This window comes from Artemia sp. Qi Xiang Cuo, chromosome 4 (assembly GCF_049724085.1).
Source record: "Artemia sp. Qi Xiang Cuo chromosome 4, ASM4972408v1, whole genome shotgun sequence".
In the NCBI taxonomy this organism is placed as follows: Eukaryota; Metazoa; Arthropoda; class Branchiopoda; order Anostraca; family Artemiidae; genus Artemia; species Artemia sp. Qi Xiang Cuo.
Genome location: NC_142797.1, coordinates 43,608,255 through 43,626,318, shown reverse-complemented (window position 1 = coordinate 43,626,318; position 18,064 = coordinate 43,608,255). Strand labels below are relative to the sequence as shown.

Sequence of the window (18,064 nt, the reverse complement as noted above, 5' to 3'; positions counted from 1 at the left end):
CGCGCTGCCTATGATTTATACAACAACTTTCTATATAAACCTTATATTTTCCAGGGCATAACTCACAGCCCTTGCACTGAGGGCTCTGAGGGAGTTATCATCCTAAAAGACCTAATTCCCAAATCGTTCAACTACGTTGAACAAAATGGATATTTCAAAATTTTGATTGGATATGTTTTGGAAAATGATGGGCGTAAGAGGGGCGTTAGTCGCTATCCAATCACTTTCAACTATTAAAAAAGGCACTCGCCCTTTCAATTTCCAATTGAATGAGCCCTTTTGAAGTATCTATTACAACGCTTTCAATAAAAACTTTATATGCCCCCAGGGCATAACTTACAAACCTTGCCCTGAGGGCTGTGGGGAGGGGTTGTCATCTTTAAAGACCTAATTTCCAAAACTTTTAACTACGTTGAAGACAATGGCTATCTAAAAATTTTGATTGGATGTGTTTGAGGAAAAGGTGGGCATGAGAGCGGGGTTAGTTGCCCTCAAATCACTTTCGACTATTAAAAAGGGTAATAGCCCTTTGAATTTCAAATCAAATGGGCCCTTTTTCAAGTTTCTACGACAAAGATTTCAATAAAACCTTATATGCCCCCAGGACATAACTTATAACCCTTCCTTGAAGATTGTGGGGGGAGTGTCCTGCTCAAAGTTATAATTTATTGAACTTTGAACATGGGACAAATTGGCTATCTCAAAATTTTTATTGAATGTGTTTGGGGAAATGTTGGGCGTGGAAGAGGTGCTAGTTGCCTTCCAATCACTTTTGACTTTTAAAAAGGGCACTAGCCATTTCAATTTCCAATCGAATGAGCCATTTTTGAAGTTTCTATGACAACACGTTCTATAAAAACCTTATATGCCCCAAGGGCATAACTTACAACCCTTGCCCTGAGGATTGTTGGGGAGTTTCCTCCTCAAAAACATATTTTCGATCTGGAAATCAACTACGCTGAACAAAATGGCTTAACACAAAATTTTGAATAAATGGGGGTGGGGGACTGATGGGCGTGGGGGGGGGGCTAGTTGCCCTCCAATCAATTTCGACCATGAAAAAGGGCACTAGCCCTTTGAATTTTCAATCGAATGAGCCTTTTTTGAAGTTTCTACGACAACTCCTTCTATAAATACCTTATATGCCCCCGCGGCATAACTTACAACCCTTGCTGTGAAGGCTGTGGGGGGAGTTTCCTCCTCAAAAACATAATTTCTATCTGGAAATCAACTACGTTGAACAAAATCGCTGTCTCAAAATTTTGATTGGATGTGTTTCGGAAAATGGTGGGTGTGGAAGGGATGTTAGTTGCCTTCAAATCACTTTCGAATATTAAAAAGAGCACAAGCCACTCCAATTGCCAATTGAATGAGCCCTTTTCGAAGTTTCTACAACAACTTCTTCAATACAAAGTGCCCTGCTCTAAAGGGAAAAAAAAAATAATAAATGATACATTATGCCAACATCGTTTTTATATGCCCTCAGGGCATAACTTAAAACCCTTGCCTCCAGGGTTGTGGGGGAGTGTCCTCAAAAACATATTTTCTATCGGGAAATCAACTACGCTGAACAAAATGGCTATCTCAAAATTTTGATTGGATGTATTTCGGGGAATGTTGGGCATGGGGGGGGGGCTAGTTGCCCTCCTATCACTTTCGACTATCAAAAAGGGCACTAGCCACTCCAATTTCCAATCAAATGAGCCCTTTTTGAAGTTTCTACGACAACTCTTTCAATACGAAGTGCCCTGGTATGAAAAAAAATAATACATTGTGCGCTGCCTATGATATGATATATTTACTATTCTGACAATTTGCACCCTTCTGATCCTGTATAACAGTGCTAAATATAGCCCCAAATAATATCTTTCTCAATCTAGTGTTTTCTTTTAGTTTTGTATATAGCTTAAAGGTACATCTGGGACAATTAAGTGGGAGGGGCTTGTCAGACTGGTCGGTATTGCGCTTAGAAAGAGTATCATTTGGGAAACCAAATGATATTGCTTTTTTATTATTATAATATCTCAATCTGAAGAGTTGCTCTTCTCCAGTGTTACAAGACAGAGTATTGAGTAGAGAATCTAATGGTATGTTTCCTTATTTTCTATCTGATTTCTGTTCTATAAGTAACCTTGACCAAACTGCCATCATACAATTTTAAGTTGTCCTAAAGTAGATGTTATCATTATACCAGATTCCCTGACTCCTGTCAGCTTATATTTCAGTGCTGTGCTTAATAATAAATAACATTTTGATATAATAACAAATAATTTCTTCCTAGCTAAGTTACCTATTATGGTCTGCCTCTCCATTGCAGTATAGTATTTATAGGCATGAATATGTAATAACAATAATAATATACTGTAATAAAAAGGGTTTTGCCTCTATAAAATTTAACCTTCACTGAAAAACTTGTCAATACTATTCTTGAAAGAATTGGTAGAGTCAGCCATAACCACTTCTTGGGGGAGTTTGTTCCATTCCTTGAGAAGGCCCACCCACTTGGTTTGAGAAGCCCCATAATGGGTCAGAAATAGTAGGCTTGTGATTGAGTGTTCAGGATATCAACTCTTATTGATAGAAGAGCATCACCAAGTGTGGAAAACCTTGTAGTGACCAAGATGGGCCTATGCAAATTGCTACTCAGAACATTACAAAGTTAAAAAGCAACTATTGTCTTGGCATTTGGAACTGGGATTGTTAGAAGTTTCAGGAACTCATATCCCAGGGGGTAGAAAACATGAAATTAGGTCATACATAATTTATTTACTCAGGCAGGAATGATAGGATGCATAGACAGGGAGTTGGGCTTGTGTTGAATAAGGAAGCTTGTAAGTCCTACTTAGTTTGGGAAGGCATTACGAATATAATTCTAGTTACTCATTTTATAACTAACATGTGCTAGGTATCAGTCAGTAGTATATGCCCCTACAGAACCAACTGATGCAGATGCTAGTGACTCAAATGCATTTTACTTACAGTTACAGCAACAAATAGACATGATCTCAGGTAGAAACCTGGTATTTGTATTAGGCTATTAGATCTCAATGCCCGGTTGGTGGAAATAGGAGTAGACAGTATCCTAGCCAAAGTAAATTTGATGTAGGAAAGGGAAATAGCAATGATTATAAAGTGGTGCTATTTTGTAGGCATAACAATCTAGCTACAAGCAATACAGTATTTAGTCATAAAATTGCCCATAAGTTAACTTGATGGTAAGACGAATGACCTTATTGATTCTATTAATGTAAATCAAAGACTGGCAGGATCAATACAGGATACAATTGTGTAAACCAATACAGGTTTACAGGATTGCTGTTATTGATGTCAAAAGTCAAGGTGATCATCTAGTAGTGTCTAGAGTTAATTCAAAGCTGAAATTTAGGAAGGGTAACTTCTAACCTTCTAGGAAGTTTTGATGTTGCTAGACTCCAGGATGAGAGCTTGAGAGAAACTTTCTAAGAATGGCTGAAAATGAATTAGAAAGTCAAAAATTTGGCAGTGTAAGAGATAGTTGGAATAATTTTAGAAAATACTTTGGTTAATAAGAATACTATCTTAAATTGCATGTCCAGCAAGATAAGGTGGTGTAGAACCTCATATTGAAAATCTTGCTGATGTTGTTTTGAGGTTATGATCTGACATCTTAGTTTAGCCTCCATTCAGCACTGACCCAGTCTTGATCAACTCCTTTCTAGAAGGTTTCTTGGGTTTAAGACAGGGCAGTGGCTTTGGACAGGCTGTTCCCGAGTGGGTCGGAACAGGTTGAGAAAAAGTGTTGGTGATCTTACTTGGTACAATAGAGAACCTGAGCTTTCTGGTTTGTCCTCTCTGGGTAAGTGTAAGGGACAGGGAGAAGACATGACTTTATAGGTGACTTTCCAGCAACCTACAAGTTGTTATTGCATTGTGTCTTTCTTAGGGTATATTAAAGTAGGGAGTTTGAGCAAGGGAAGATGTTTCTTGTAGGTTTTGTCTTGGAGTGTTGGTGCTTGCAGCTTTGCTGCTCTTTTTGGAACACTCTTCAGTGCCTTCACATACATCTTATAGCTGGGAGAGGCTAGGGTCATGCTAAATTCCAGATGAGGGTGGACTGTGACTTTATAAAGTTTTACTATTACACATGGCTTCCTGGTGGGGAATGTTTGTTTTATGAGGTCAAGGAATTAGTTTGCTTTTGGAACTTGAGATTGTATGTGGCAGCAAAACTTCAACTCATGGTCAACAAGGACCCCCATTTCCTTCTTGCCAACTTCCTCAAGCTGGGTATCTCCTAAGCAATATGGATGTTTTGGATTGTTATGTCTAAGGTATAGAACTACACATCTTGAGGAATTGAACTCTAGACACCATTTCGGTGACCATTTGGATATCTGGCTCAAATGTTTTTGCACACTCAGCTGGTTACATCATCTTGGGTCCATCCAAGGAGCTTACAACCATGTGCATATAGCATCAAAGGATTATTCATGTTGGTTGGTACAGTTGTTGATGTACATGCTGAATAATGTGGGACCCAGGATGGTCCTCTGAGTTGCTTTACTCATGACTGGTTGTAACTAAGAAAAGACAGTATTGCCATTGCAGTTGTACACAAATACCTTCTGAGTCCTGTCAGTCAGAAAGGTTTCTATTCAAGCTACTATATATGTGTGCACTTCATATGCCTTTAATTTCAAAATTGGTTGTTGGTGTTGAACTTTGTCAAAGGCTTTGGTTTGGTTGAGCAATATTACATCGACCAGTAGATCAATTATCTTATAGTCTAATCATTTTTTTGAATGTTCAATCCTTTAATTTCATCAAAAATAAGGGGAAAAAAATCAAAATTTCCTACAAAAAAATCAAAATATCCTAGGATTCTAAAACCAAGAAAAAATCTAGTAAAACATTGTATTTCTTAGGTTATCTTTGTAGGACAAAAAACATAATTTTATTCACAGATGAAGTAGATTTGTCAACTTGTTCTCAGTTTGATTATTAACAGATTCAGGAACAGGTGTCAGCTCTACACCAGTGGATGAAGATTCACTTTCATGAACAGCAAGTACCAGTCCCTTTTTTCAGATTCTCTACAGCTTGAGAATAAATTCATTGCAAAAATCATACTTCTATTAGTGAAAACGTTTTAAGCTTGGTAGAAAAGAGAAGGGATTTGAACAAGGAGTATTTTAGTAATAGATCATATGAGGAGAAGAGTAATGAGGAGATGAAAGTAGAGAAAGCATTAAAATATGAATTAAGGAACAAGATTTTTCCAGTGAATTCTGGACCTGCTGAAGCTAGTTAAATTTCATAGTATTTGTCAAAGGATTATACTTCCTTGCCTAAAATAAAAACATTACACAGCATTACAAAAGTGAGAAGTAGTCCTATGAGAATAATACTGAATTATTTTGACTGATTAATATAGAAGCATTTCAAGCATTATTTCTAATAATTCTGCATGTCTAATAGTTGGAGATTTTAACTGTAACCTAAGTGCTCCATCTGGCTGTTCTTCTCTGGTTGGTGAAACATTTGATAATCCTTTGAATGTTATTGATAAAGACAAAGATTTCATATAGATCTGCAATTCCTTGGCCACATCCAACATAGACAATGTTGTTGCTTCTCTATTCTTAGATGTCTCTCAACCAAAGGTGTTCTGTGATTATTTAATACCTGATCACCTGCCCATATTGTGTTCTTTTCACCAAATAAAACTTCTCAGATACCTACTAATCACTCTAATTAGCATTGCCATCTAGGCAAGAAGGTCAAAGTCTGTCAGCCACATGATTCAGCAAAGTTTTAGCTACATCTATGGATTGAATGCAGCTGACCTGGCCTGGTCCTGCTAATTTTGCCCAAATAGCAACAAAGAAAAAGTTCGCCAAGGAACTTCAGACTCACCACAAGCAGATCACAGAACAGACAGTACAAAAAATCAAAGATAACCTTCATTCCTTTGGTTATCACTCCATCCAAGAATCCCCAAAACTTCCCTTTCTGCTGCTGATGTTCCTTTATCTGATTAGTATTCTTTCTATGAGACCAAATAATCTCTAACAGGCCCCCGATATGAACACAAATATGTTGAAGAGCTTGACCAATTTTTGCAGGCATTCCTTGACTCTGATTATATAGTATATGTAACACCTGTGGCTGATGCTATTATGCACCTTAAGTCAAAGCAATCACAAGGCATAGTTATCATGCTATACATATAAAAAATGGTGGTTCTGCACTTTTAGAACATCTCATGTTACTACTGCCAATGATGAGTTTTTTGCAAGGCTTGGTTCTGTCAACATTATGTGTGGGAGATCTTTTTCCTATTAAAAAAAACCCTGAAAAACCTATCAATGTAGATCTTTCAGACCCAGATCTGTATCAACCAGTTTGTGCAAGCTTTATCGACTGATTTTCATAAAAGAGCTTGAAGAAAAATGTTCCACACCTCTACATCAGTTTGGCATTCAACATTCCATTGGATGTGCAGATGCTCTTCCGGTTGTTGCTAATGGTCTGCTTGATGCTTCTTGTACAGGTAGTTCACTCATCTATGGAGTTATCATGTTTGATGTAACTCTGACTCCTTTATCCACCTCTTCATGCTTTTAAGGGCTGCTAAAAGAGGAGTAAATCCAGCTGTCATCAGATCTCAAAGGAATATGTATGCTAAGCTACAAGTCCAACTTAAACCCCTCTTAAGAAAGATGAAATGCCAAGACCAAGGAATAGAACTGTACCCGTTAAGAAAGGAGCTAGGCAAGATGCCATTGCCTCACCTTGTTATTTCAACAATTATGTCGTTGAAGCTCCAGACTAGTGTCAAATGTCTTGTATTCATCACAAAATCCGAATAGAAGTTTCTGAACCTTTCAAAAAACTGCAAACAGAATACTTAAAATCTGGTCTTGAATTCAATGTTGAAATGTCCAACGTAGTGCGTTTCAACTGGTAAAGCCCACCTCCTGATGAAATTGTACTTGGAAACTCAAAGATCTGACCAAACTGTTTATTGTAGAATTCCCATTGGAAATACAGTTTCTTACAGTCGTCCTCTCCTAACAGAACACATCAAACGCGGCATATTAGCTTCATATGCTTACATAGTCTTAAATAAGTTTTTTTAATTGCTATTATCTGTCAACACTGTACAACGCTTGCTCTCTCCCACATTATGTACATTGCAAACGTCTGGAAGATTTTTATACACTGATAAATTAAAAATCTGCTCCACTTTCTTTTGTTTCACAAAATACCTACTAAGATATCCAACTTGGATGCACAGTTCAAAGCTGATCAATAGTCTTCATGTATCAGATCCTTCCATAGCTGTTGCTGAACTTATAGAAAAACACAACCAAAAGATTTAAAAACATGCTAGATCGCAAAGATTTAAAGATGCAGATAGATAGCAAGATAGTAAAATATTGTATAGGCATGTAAAAAAATTGACAGGAGTAGTCAATTTAGACTTGTCCCCCACTTCAAGATAAGAATATGATCTCAATGAGTGATAAGAAAGTGTTAAAGTGAAATCGGTGGAATATTTTGAGGATATGTTAAATTGTGATAAAGTTACGGGAAAGATATAGTAAAGAGTGAAAAAGTTTGTGATAATTTGGAAGTGAAGGAAGATTTATTTTCCAGAGAAAAAGTAAAGACAGTACTGAAACGATTATAAAAACAATTAAGATTTTGACAAATTAACTGAACTTGAGGTGATTTTAAAATCAGACAAATTGACGTTAAAATTGTTGAAGAAGTGCATTCTCATGACCCAGGTTGTCTCAGATTGTCAAATGAATCCCAATTTACCAAGCTTTATCCTCCAGACCCCCCCCCCCCCTCGTGAAAAAGAAACAATTTGTGTTACATTTTTTGTTCAAGAGTTTCACTAAATTATTCCCTAGTTTATCTAATTATGATGAAATACTTTAATCAAGGACGAGACTTAAAGAATTCCCCTGCTCGTAAGTCAAGTGAGCCAAGAAAGATTTTTAAAAAAGACCAAAATTCTACTTATTCTCATTATAAAAATAAAACCAAAGATTTCTGCAGTGCATAGACTTCGTAATCTAAGGTAAAAAACTGCTGTGCAATAGGATATTGTGCGTTTCTAATTAATTAAATAATTATTTAGAAATTTTAATGGAAAATACTAACAATGCCCAAATTTAAATAATTAGCCAGAATCTTAATTCTTAAGCAGAAAAACCAAAAGAACTTCACAAATAGTCCTGTTATTAGTCAATAAAAAGGACTCTGTGAATTGCAAACAAACAGAAATTAAATAAAGAAAAAATTAAAAAGACTTTTTTTTATAGAAAAGTGAAGTGAAGAGCTGGGTTAAATCAAAGATGAGAAGGAGTAGAATTAAATAATAATTCGAACTTAAAATTAATAGAAATCACTATCAATGGATAAATGAACCTAAAACTAACAGAAATTGCCACAAACATAAGCAGGACTAATGCCCCCTAAGCCTTCTAATGGCCAGAGCATATTTTTTAATTTACTAAAAACAACAGGGAAAGAGCAGCTTGTAGAAATTGGTTAAACGTTTGAGATGTAATTGGCAGCCTTGAAGAAAACCAGGAGACGTTAAAGGGTTTTTCAGTTAACTCTTTACTATTGACAGCATAAGTTTTGAATTCGGTGTACATGTCTTTGGTCAACTCTACAGTATTTTGATAGAGACTGAAGTGCCAAAGCATATGCCTATATCCAACATCGCCAGGCGAGATCAAAGCTCTTTGAAATCAACAAGCAGCAGATATAGTCAGAAACTATATTCCTAATGCGGGTATTCCTAGTTGGAAAATATTTCAACCCTTTCCGTCTGTCCCCTCCTCCTCCCATTTGGGGCCCACATGCCCCCTTTCTCTAATGATGCCTGGAAGTTTTGACTCGGTCTTCATAGCCATTCCCAAGATATTGTAGATACGCTGTTTTGATCACCTGAAAACTTATAATGGCATTTAAATTAACTTGGCATTTAACCATAAACAAATTATAGGTCCCATAGGCCTTTTGATTAACTTAGCTTAGCCTTTTGAAAATTCTGATTTACCTTGCTATTGAGAAGCAAATGACTCTGATGTGCATAAAGGCTTATGGTTAAAAAACGTTAAGGTGTTTTGGAGGCTTAATATTTTTAGCCCCCCCCCCCTCAACATAAAATATAAGTCCCCTTGTCCCCTCTCAAAACTTCCTGAAATATTCCTCAAGCTGCTCCAAATTGTAGAAATGCTATTTTAATGGCCTGGATACACATTTTATCTATAGATTTACCTCTGCCTCCTCCTATAAGTCAAAATTTGACGACCACTTTACCACCCTCCTCCAAATCCCCTGGTAATTTATAATCAATTTTCAAATCAATTTCTGAGATATATCAAATACCTATTTTTTAGCCTGGGTACATTTTGTGTCTTTTCATACACATTGCTTTTTATCTGTCAATAGATTGTAGTCCCAGAGGGGTTTACAGTGCCAAAACTGTTGGGCAGATTTGCAACAAAATATTTTTACCTCTTCTCTGTCCCTTCCCCCATGGTAAAATTTGAGGTCCACATGGTCCCCTAAAAAAAACTACTGGAAAGTTTGAGCTTGATGTCCCAAGCTGTTCCCAAGGTATTGCTACTACAACCTCTGTTACTAATTAGTCACTGCAGTGCAAGCCGCCCGAGGATAACATAGCTATGTACGCTTCTCCTCCATCCCAATCTATTCAAAGCCTATCTCTTTACACCCTCCCAAGAATTTCCCTTACATTTTTCCTGACGACATCCTCCCACCCACCCCATTTGGTGACGACCGGCTTTTAGTATGGCTCTAGATGATTGGCTAACAAGGACGAACTCTGGCAATCTGTCATCCTTTATTCATAGAACGTGTCCTAGCCAAGGATTGCAAGGCATTTCCAAGTTATTGCAGATATAATATTTTGTTAATATGGTAACACAGAGCGTCTTTTCATACCTTGCTCCTTAACCCTGAATAGATTATAAGTCTCATAGAAGCTTATTGTGCAAAAAGATTTAGATTGACAGGAGACAAAACATACATATCCCCTCCCCCAGACTCTTACCCTTTTCCCCTCCTTATCCCACTCCAACTGAAAGTTTTAACTCTACTCCCCAAGTTGTTTCTGAGATATTGCTGATGTAATACTTTGACAGCCTAGATGCACATAGTGTGTTCTGATTTAGTTCTACTCTCTCCCCTAAAGTCATAGCCGAACTTCATTTGCCCTCTTTCCCCTCAACATTCCATGAAAGTTTCAGCTTAGTATCCCAAGTTGTTCCTGGGTCGTTGCAGATACGCTATTTTGATAATTTGTTTACAAATGGTGTCTTTTGATTTACCCCAATACTTAACTGTTCAAGAATTATAAGTCCCGCAGGAACTCAATTCCTGTTCAAACGCAGAAAGAGATTGAAAAGGTATGGTTGATCACATAACAAAAATTGTTCTGAAAAAACGGGTGCTTGTAGAGTCTTTTGATGTACTTAGGTACGCGTGTCATTTCCAGAGCATATAGCATTGGAAAACTCTATTAATCTTTGCCTAGTGAAAGATCCCTAAGAGGTCAGACATTGCTGTTTCCCCACTAAAATCTATCTGTGATATTGGATAATTGTTTCTAATTTACGGCCACTACCCCTGTGGCTGTAGGGTGATGTCGTCATCGGACACAAGGTTAAAGATAAAAAGAAATGGCTAGTTAAAATTTTAGATCTGAAATCACTGGGGTTACGAGACGGGCAGAAAGCAGAAAAGGGCATAGGAAAGAGGCTGATTGACTTCATCAGTTTCGGCCCTTAAAAAGGGTTTTAGAATGTTCAATTTTCAGTCTACTTTCTGAGCCTGTTTTCCAAAGGACAGAAATCAGTTTTGCGACTTCTAATGAGTGCTATCTTTATATACGATGAGAAGACTTCTTGAAGTCCAAAACTTTTTTTCTAACATAATAATGTCAAATTACAGTAACGTTCTTTTCAGTGTCATTTGCCGTCTTTTCATAATGAAGAAAGAAGATGAGAGTCCTGCCAACGGGCCTTCTGTTGATGGAAAAGCATTCGTGTGTAAGTATTATTTTTCATGAAATGGCAGAACGTATCTTTTTATTTTATTTGGTGTTTAAACCAGAAAACTATGAAAGCTGGTGGCTTGTTCCTGGGGGGACTGGGGGTTATTTGATCCTTACATCTCTATTTGCTTTTCTCTAATTTACATAGTTTTCTTCTTTTGTTTTCCAGCTGCACCATTTATGGTCAACAATTTTTTTCGAAAAGCTCACCAGCTGCTAGTTAAAACATTTGGCTTGTTTTAAATAAATCTTTTTTAACATTTTATACTGTTTTTGGTAGTAATGAGACGGTGAGAATATTTTTTTTTTGCTTCCAATCCTAATCCTAATTCCACCAAATGTCCTGATTCAGCTGTGATTTTAGGTACCAAGGATACGTATCTTATTTTTCTACTTCTTTTTTTTTACAGCATTTGTAACAATTACAAGACTTAAAATACTTATATTACTTAATCATGTTTGATATTACACATGTTTCCTGTGTACGGTTGATTATTAATCATTAGCTGATTCCGAATTTCAAGCTTTAAACTAGTAATGAAAACTCATTCAAAATTTAATCACATGTCAAAAAGTTAAAGTCTTGTTTTCCACAGTGGCCCAACTATGAAGACCACAAGCAACGATTGTTTTCAGTCCTTTGCTGGTGTTTATCCATATTTGCATAGAGTTCTACAGTTTTCTTTTGATGTTATGCAGCTTATCTGCAACGAGTATTTGTCGTTTTTTGCTTTAAATTGACTTTTGGTTTTTGTTTTTTGAGTAGGCTATTAGTTATTTTCCTAAAAAATGAAATGCAGGGATGGTCATTTAACTGATGTAAGTGAAATGGAGCATCGTTTCAACGAATGACTGAATGAATTGTGTTCGAACCTATTGACTGTGTACAATTCCCTTATGAACAACTGGTGTTTAAAGAAAAAAAATATTGTTCGAGTATGGTATTTTTGGAGGATAGAATTTGGGAAAGATCAGAAACCCACTGACTTTGATTGTATGATGGAGAAATACTCGCTTCAGTTAGCCATTGGGCAGCATCATGTAATTGCTTTCATATTAGTGATTGGTTGGGAGTTGCAGACTCTTACCAACTGTGTAAGTTAAGATGACTAAGTAACAACAATGCTTTGCGTATAACTAAAACCTATTAATTACTGGTAAAAAAACCTAAGTTGTCTCCTGTAAATTAAAAATCGAAGTGGGAACTAGAAAATAACACGTATATATATATATATATATATATATATATATATATATATATATATATATATATATATATATATATATATATATATATATATATATATATATATATATATATATATATATATATATATATATATATATATATATATATATATATATATATATATCTGCGCTTCCACAGTTTTGGTAACAGAATCATTACATTTGATAAAATAGGCAACCAGGAGTACACACAAGTCTTTTTACAACAAAAACAAATTCAATGTAGTCTCCACCATAACTTTCCAATGGCCATGAAGGAACAGGGTAGACAAAAAAAAACAACAAACGCATATACTAGTAAAAAAAAATGGAAAAAAAAAAGATAATCCAATCTCAAATCCCCAAAATCACAAGCTAAGCAGGGGGGTAGCCTATGATTTCAAACCAAACAATCAATAAAAGTGAAAAAAAATCATGTTCAAACACACATCCAAACCCAACACAGATATCACCTCCAGGGTAAACAAAAAAAGATAAGAATTATAAATTCTTTGACAAACTTTTGGAGATACGAGACGAATTGCAGCTTCGTTCAGACTCCGGGAGCGTGTTCCAGATCAAATTGTAAGCTATCAGTGGGTAGAAGAAGAGACCACACTGATGAAGTACGATGGAATCTGTAAGTTGTTGGAAGTACGGAGATGATAAGACGATTGATCAAAAATAAAAGATGCATTATTACACATGGTAGCAGGAAGGTGGCCATGCAATTCTCGAAAAATAAAAGAAGCACACAACAGAAAATAAGGAGATTTCAAATCAAGCAAGAGTTTAAATGAAGAACGGTTAGTTTCCTAAATAATAGACCTTTATCAATAGTTCTAAAAGTGGCTTCAGTGACGAGGAAAGGTTGACATCCAAATAGCAGGACAATATGAAACTTATTACTGAACTAAGCTGTAGAAAAGAATTCTAAGAACTGACCCTGGAAATATACGTTTTAGCTTTCTAAGAATTCTGAAGACCCCCGGAGACTTTCACCTTGAACAGGTCAAATGATATATATATATATATACCTTGAACAGGTATATATATATATATATATATATATATATATATATATATATATATATATATATATATATATATATATATATATATATATATATATATATATATATATATATATATATATATATATATATATATATATATATATATATATATATATATATATATATATATATATATATATATATATATATATATATATATATATATATATATATATATATATATATATATATATATATATATATATATATATATATATATATATATATATATATATATATATATATATATATATATATATATATATATATATATATATATATATATATATATATATATATATATATATATATATATATATATATATATATATATATATATATATATATATATATGTGTGTGTGTGTGTGTGTGTGTGTGCGCGCGCGCGCACACACACACACACACACACACACATATATATATATATATATATATATATATATATATATATATATATATATATATATATATATATATATATATATATATATATATATATATATATATATATATATATATATATATATATATATATATATATATATATATATATATATATATATATATATATATATATATATATATATATATATATATATATATATATATATATATATATATACATATATATATATATATATATATATATATATATATATATATATATATATATATATATATATATATATATATATATATATATATATATATATATATATATATATATATATATATATATATATATATATATATATATATATATATATATATATATATATATATATATATATATATACCTGTTCAAGGTATATATATATATATATCATTTGACCTGTTCAAGGTGAAAGTCTCCGGGGGTCTTCAGAATTCTTAGAAAGCTGAAACGTATATTTCCAGGGTCAGTTCCTAGAATTCTTTTTCTACAGCTTAGTTCAGTAATAAGTTTCATATTGTCCCGCTATATTGGATGTCAACCTTTCCTCGTCACTGAAGCCACTTTTAGAACTATTGATAAAGGTCCTATTATTTAGGAAACTAACCGTTCTTCATACAAACTCTTGGCAGATTTGAAATCTCCATGTTTTCTGTTGTGTGCTTCTTTTTATTTTTTCGAGAATTGCATGGCCACCTTCCTGCTACCATGTGTAATAATGCATCTTTTATTTTTTGATCAATCGTCTTATCATCTCCGTACTTCTCCAACAACTTACAGATTCCATCGTACTTCATCAGTGTGGTCTCTTCTTCTACCCACTGATAGCTTACAATTTGATCTGGAACACGCTCCCGGAGTCTGAACGAAGCTGCAATTCGTCTCGTATCTCCAAAAGTTTGTCAAAGAATTTATAATTCTTATCTTTTTTTGTTTACCCTGGAGGTGATATCTGTGTTGGGTTTGGATGTGTGTTTGAACATGATTTTTTTTCACTTTTATTGATTGTTTGGTTTGAAATCATAGGCTACCCCCCTGCTTAGCTTGTCAGATTTTGGGGATTTGAGATTGGATTATCTTTTTTTTTTCCATTTTTTTTTACTTTCAGTATATGCGTTTGTTGTTTTTTTTTTTTTGTCTACCCTGTTCCTTCATGGCCATTGGAAAGTTATGGTGGAGACTACATTGAATTTGTTTTTGTTGTAAAAAGACTTTCTGTGTGTACTCCTGGTTGCCTATTTTATCAAATGTAATGATTCTGTTACCAAAACTGTGGAAGCGTGAGTATATATATATATATATATATATGTATATATATATATATATATATATATATATATATATATATATATATATATATATATATATATATATATATATATATAATATATATATATATATATATATATATATATATATATATATATATATATATATATATATATATATACGTGTTATTTTCTAGTTCTACTTCGATTTTTAATTTACAGGAGACAACTTAGGTTTTTTACCAGTAATTAATAGGTTTTAGTTATACGCAAAGCATTGTTGTTACTTAGTCATCTTAACTTTACACAGTTGGTAAGAGTCTGCAACTCCCAACCAATCACTATCTATGAAAGCAATTACATGATGCTGCCCAATGGCTAACTGAAGCGAGTATTTCTCCATCATACAATCAAAGTCAGTGGGTTTCTGATCTTTCCCAAATTCTATCCTCCAAAAAAATACCATACTCGAACAATATTTTTCTTTCTTTTAAACGCCAGTTGTTCATAAGGGAATTGTACACAGTCAATAGGTTCGAACACCAATTCATTCAGTCATTCGTTGAAACGATGCTCCATTTCGACTTACATCAGTTAAATGACCATCCCTGCATTTCATTTTTTAGGAAAATAACTAATAGCCTACTCAAAAAAACAAAAACCAAAAGTCAATTTAAAGCAAAAAAACGACAAATACTCGTTGCCCAGATAAGCTGCATAACATCAAAAGAAAACTGTAGAACTCTATGCAAATATGGATAAACACCAGCAAAGGACTGAAAACAATCGTTGCTTGTGGTCTTCATAGTTGGGCCACTGTGGAAAACAAGACTTTTAACTTTTTGACATGTGATTAAATTTTGAATGAGTTTTCATTACTAGTTTAAAGCTTGAAATTCGGAATCAGCTAATGATTAATAATCAACCGTACACAGGAAACATGTGTAATATCAAACATGATTAAGTAATATAAGTATTTTTAAGTCTTGTAATTGTTACAAATGCTGTAAAAAAGAGAAGTAGAAAGATAGATACGCGTCCTCGGAACCTCAAAATCACAGCTGAATCAGGACATTTGGTGGAATTAGGATTAGGATTGGAAGCAAAAAAAAAATATTCTCACCGTCTCATTACTACCAAAAACAGTATAAAATGTTAAAAAAGATTTATTTAAAACAAGCCAAATGTTTTAACTAGCAGCTGGTGAGCTTTTCGAAAAAAATTGTTGACCATAAATGGTGCAGCTGGAAAACAAAAGAAGAAAACTATGTAAATTAGAGAAAAGCAAATAGAGATGTAAGGATCAAATAACCCCCAGTCCCCCAGGAACAAGCCACCAGCTTTCATAGTTTTCTGGTTTAAACACCAAATAAAATAAAAAGATACGTTCTGCCATTTCATGAAAAATAATACTTACACACGAATGCTTTTCCATCAACAGAAGGCCCGTTGGCAGGACTCTCATCTTCTTTCTTCATTATGAAAAGACGGCAAATGACACTGAAAAGAACGTTACTGTAATTTGACATTATTATGTTAGAAAAAAAGTTTTGGACTTCAAGAAGTCTTCTCATCGTATATAAAGATAGCACTCATTAGAAGTCGCAAAACTGATTTCTGTCCTTTGGAAAACAGGCTCAGAAAGTAGACTGAAAATTGAACATTCTAAAACCCTTTTTAAGGGCCGAAACTGATGAAGTCAATCAGCCTCTTTCCTATGCCCTTTTCTGCTTTCTGCCCGTCTCGTAACCCCAGTGATTTCAGATCTAAAATTTTAACTAGCCATTTCTTTTTATCTTTAACCTTGTGTCCGATGACGACATCACCCTACAGCCACAGGGGTAGTGGCCGTAAATTAGAAACAATTATCCAATATCACAGATAGATTTTAGTGGGGAAACAGCAATGTCTGACCTCTTAGGGATCTTTCACTAGGCAAAGATTAATAGAGTTTTCCAATGCTATATGCTCTGGAAATGACACGCGTACCTAAGTACATCAAAAGACTCTACAAGCACCCGTTTTTTCAGAACAATTTTTGTTATGTGATCAACCATACCTTTTCAATCTCTTTCTGCGTTTGAACAGGAATTGAGTTCCTGCGGGACTTATAATTCTTGAACAGTTAAGTATTGGGGTAAATCAAAAGACACCATTTGTAAACAAATTATCAAAATAGCGTATCTGCAACGACCCAGGAACAACTTGGGATACTAAGCTGAAACTTTCATGGAATGTTGAGGGGAAAGAGGGCAAATGAAGTTCGGCTATGACTTTAGGGGAGAGAGTAGAACTAAATCAGAACACACTATGTGCATCTAGGCTGTCAAAGTATTACATCAGCAATATCTCAGAAACAACTTGGGGAGTAGAGTTAAAACTTTCAGTTGGAGTGGGATAAGGAGGGGAAAAGGGTAAGAGTCTGGGGGAGGGGATATGTATGTTTTGTCTCCTGTCAATCTAAATCTTTTTGCACACATAAGCTTCTCAAGAGACTATAATCTATTCAGGGTTAAGGAGCAAGGTATGAAAAGACGCTCTGTGTTACCATATTAACAAAATATTATATCTGCAATAACTTGGAAATGCCTTGCAATCCTTGGCTAGGACACGTTCTATGAATAAAGGATGACAGATTGCCAGAGTTCGTCCTTGTTAGCCAATCATCTAGAGCCAGACGAAAAGCAGGTCGTCACCAAATGGGGTGGGTGGGAGGATGTCGTCAGGAAAAATGTAAGGGAAATTCTTGGGAGGGTGTAAAGAGGTAGGCTTTGAATAGATTGGGATGGAGGAGAAGCGTACATAGCTATGTTATCCTCCGGGCGGCTTGCACTGCAGTGACTAATTAGTAACAGAGGTTGTAGTAGCAATACCTTGGGAACAGCTTGGGACATCAAGCTCAAACTTTCCAGTAGTTTTTTTTAGGGGACCATGTGGACCTCAAATTTTACCATGGGGGAAGGGACAGAGAAG

The 18,064-nt window shown here is 34.6% G+C and overlaps 1 protein-coding gene across 1 annotated transcript in view; it reads left to right on the top strand.

The window, feature by feature from the left end:
- NSD (Nuclear receptor binding SET domain protein) overlaps window positions 1-18,064 on the top strand; it is a 123,172-nt gene that overhangs the window by 15,094 nt on the left and 90,014 nt on the right. The window contains exon 2 of the mRNA XM_089088321.1: window positions 10,999-11,081. Coding sequence (XP_088944447.1) covers window positions 11,021-11,081 — 61 coding nt within the window. The 5' untranslated portion in view covers window positions 10,999-11,020. The remainder of the gene's footprint in view (window positions 1-10,998; window positions 11,082-18,064) is intronic.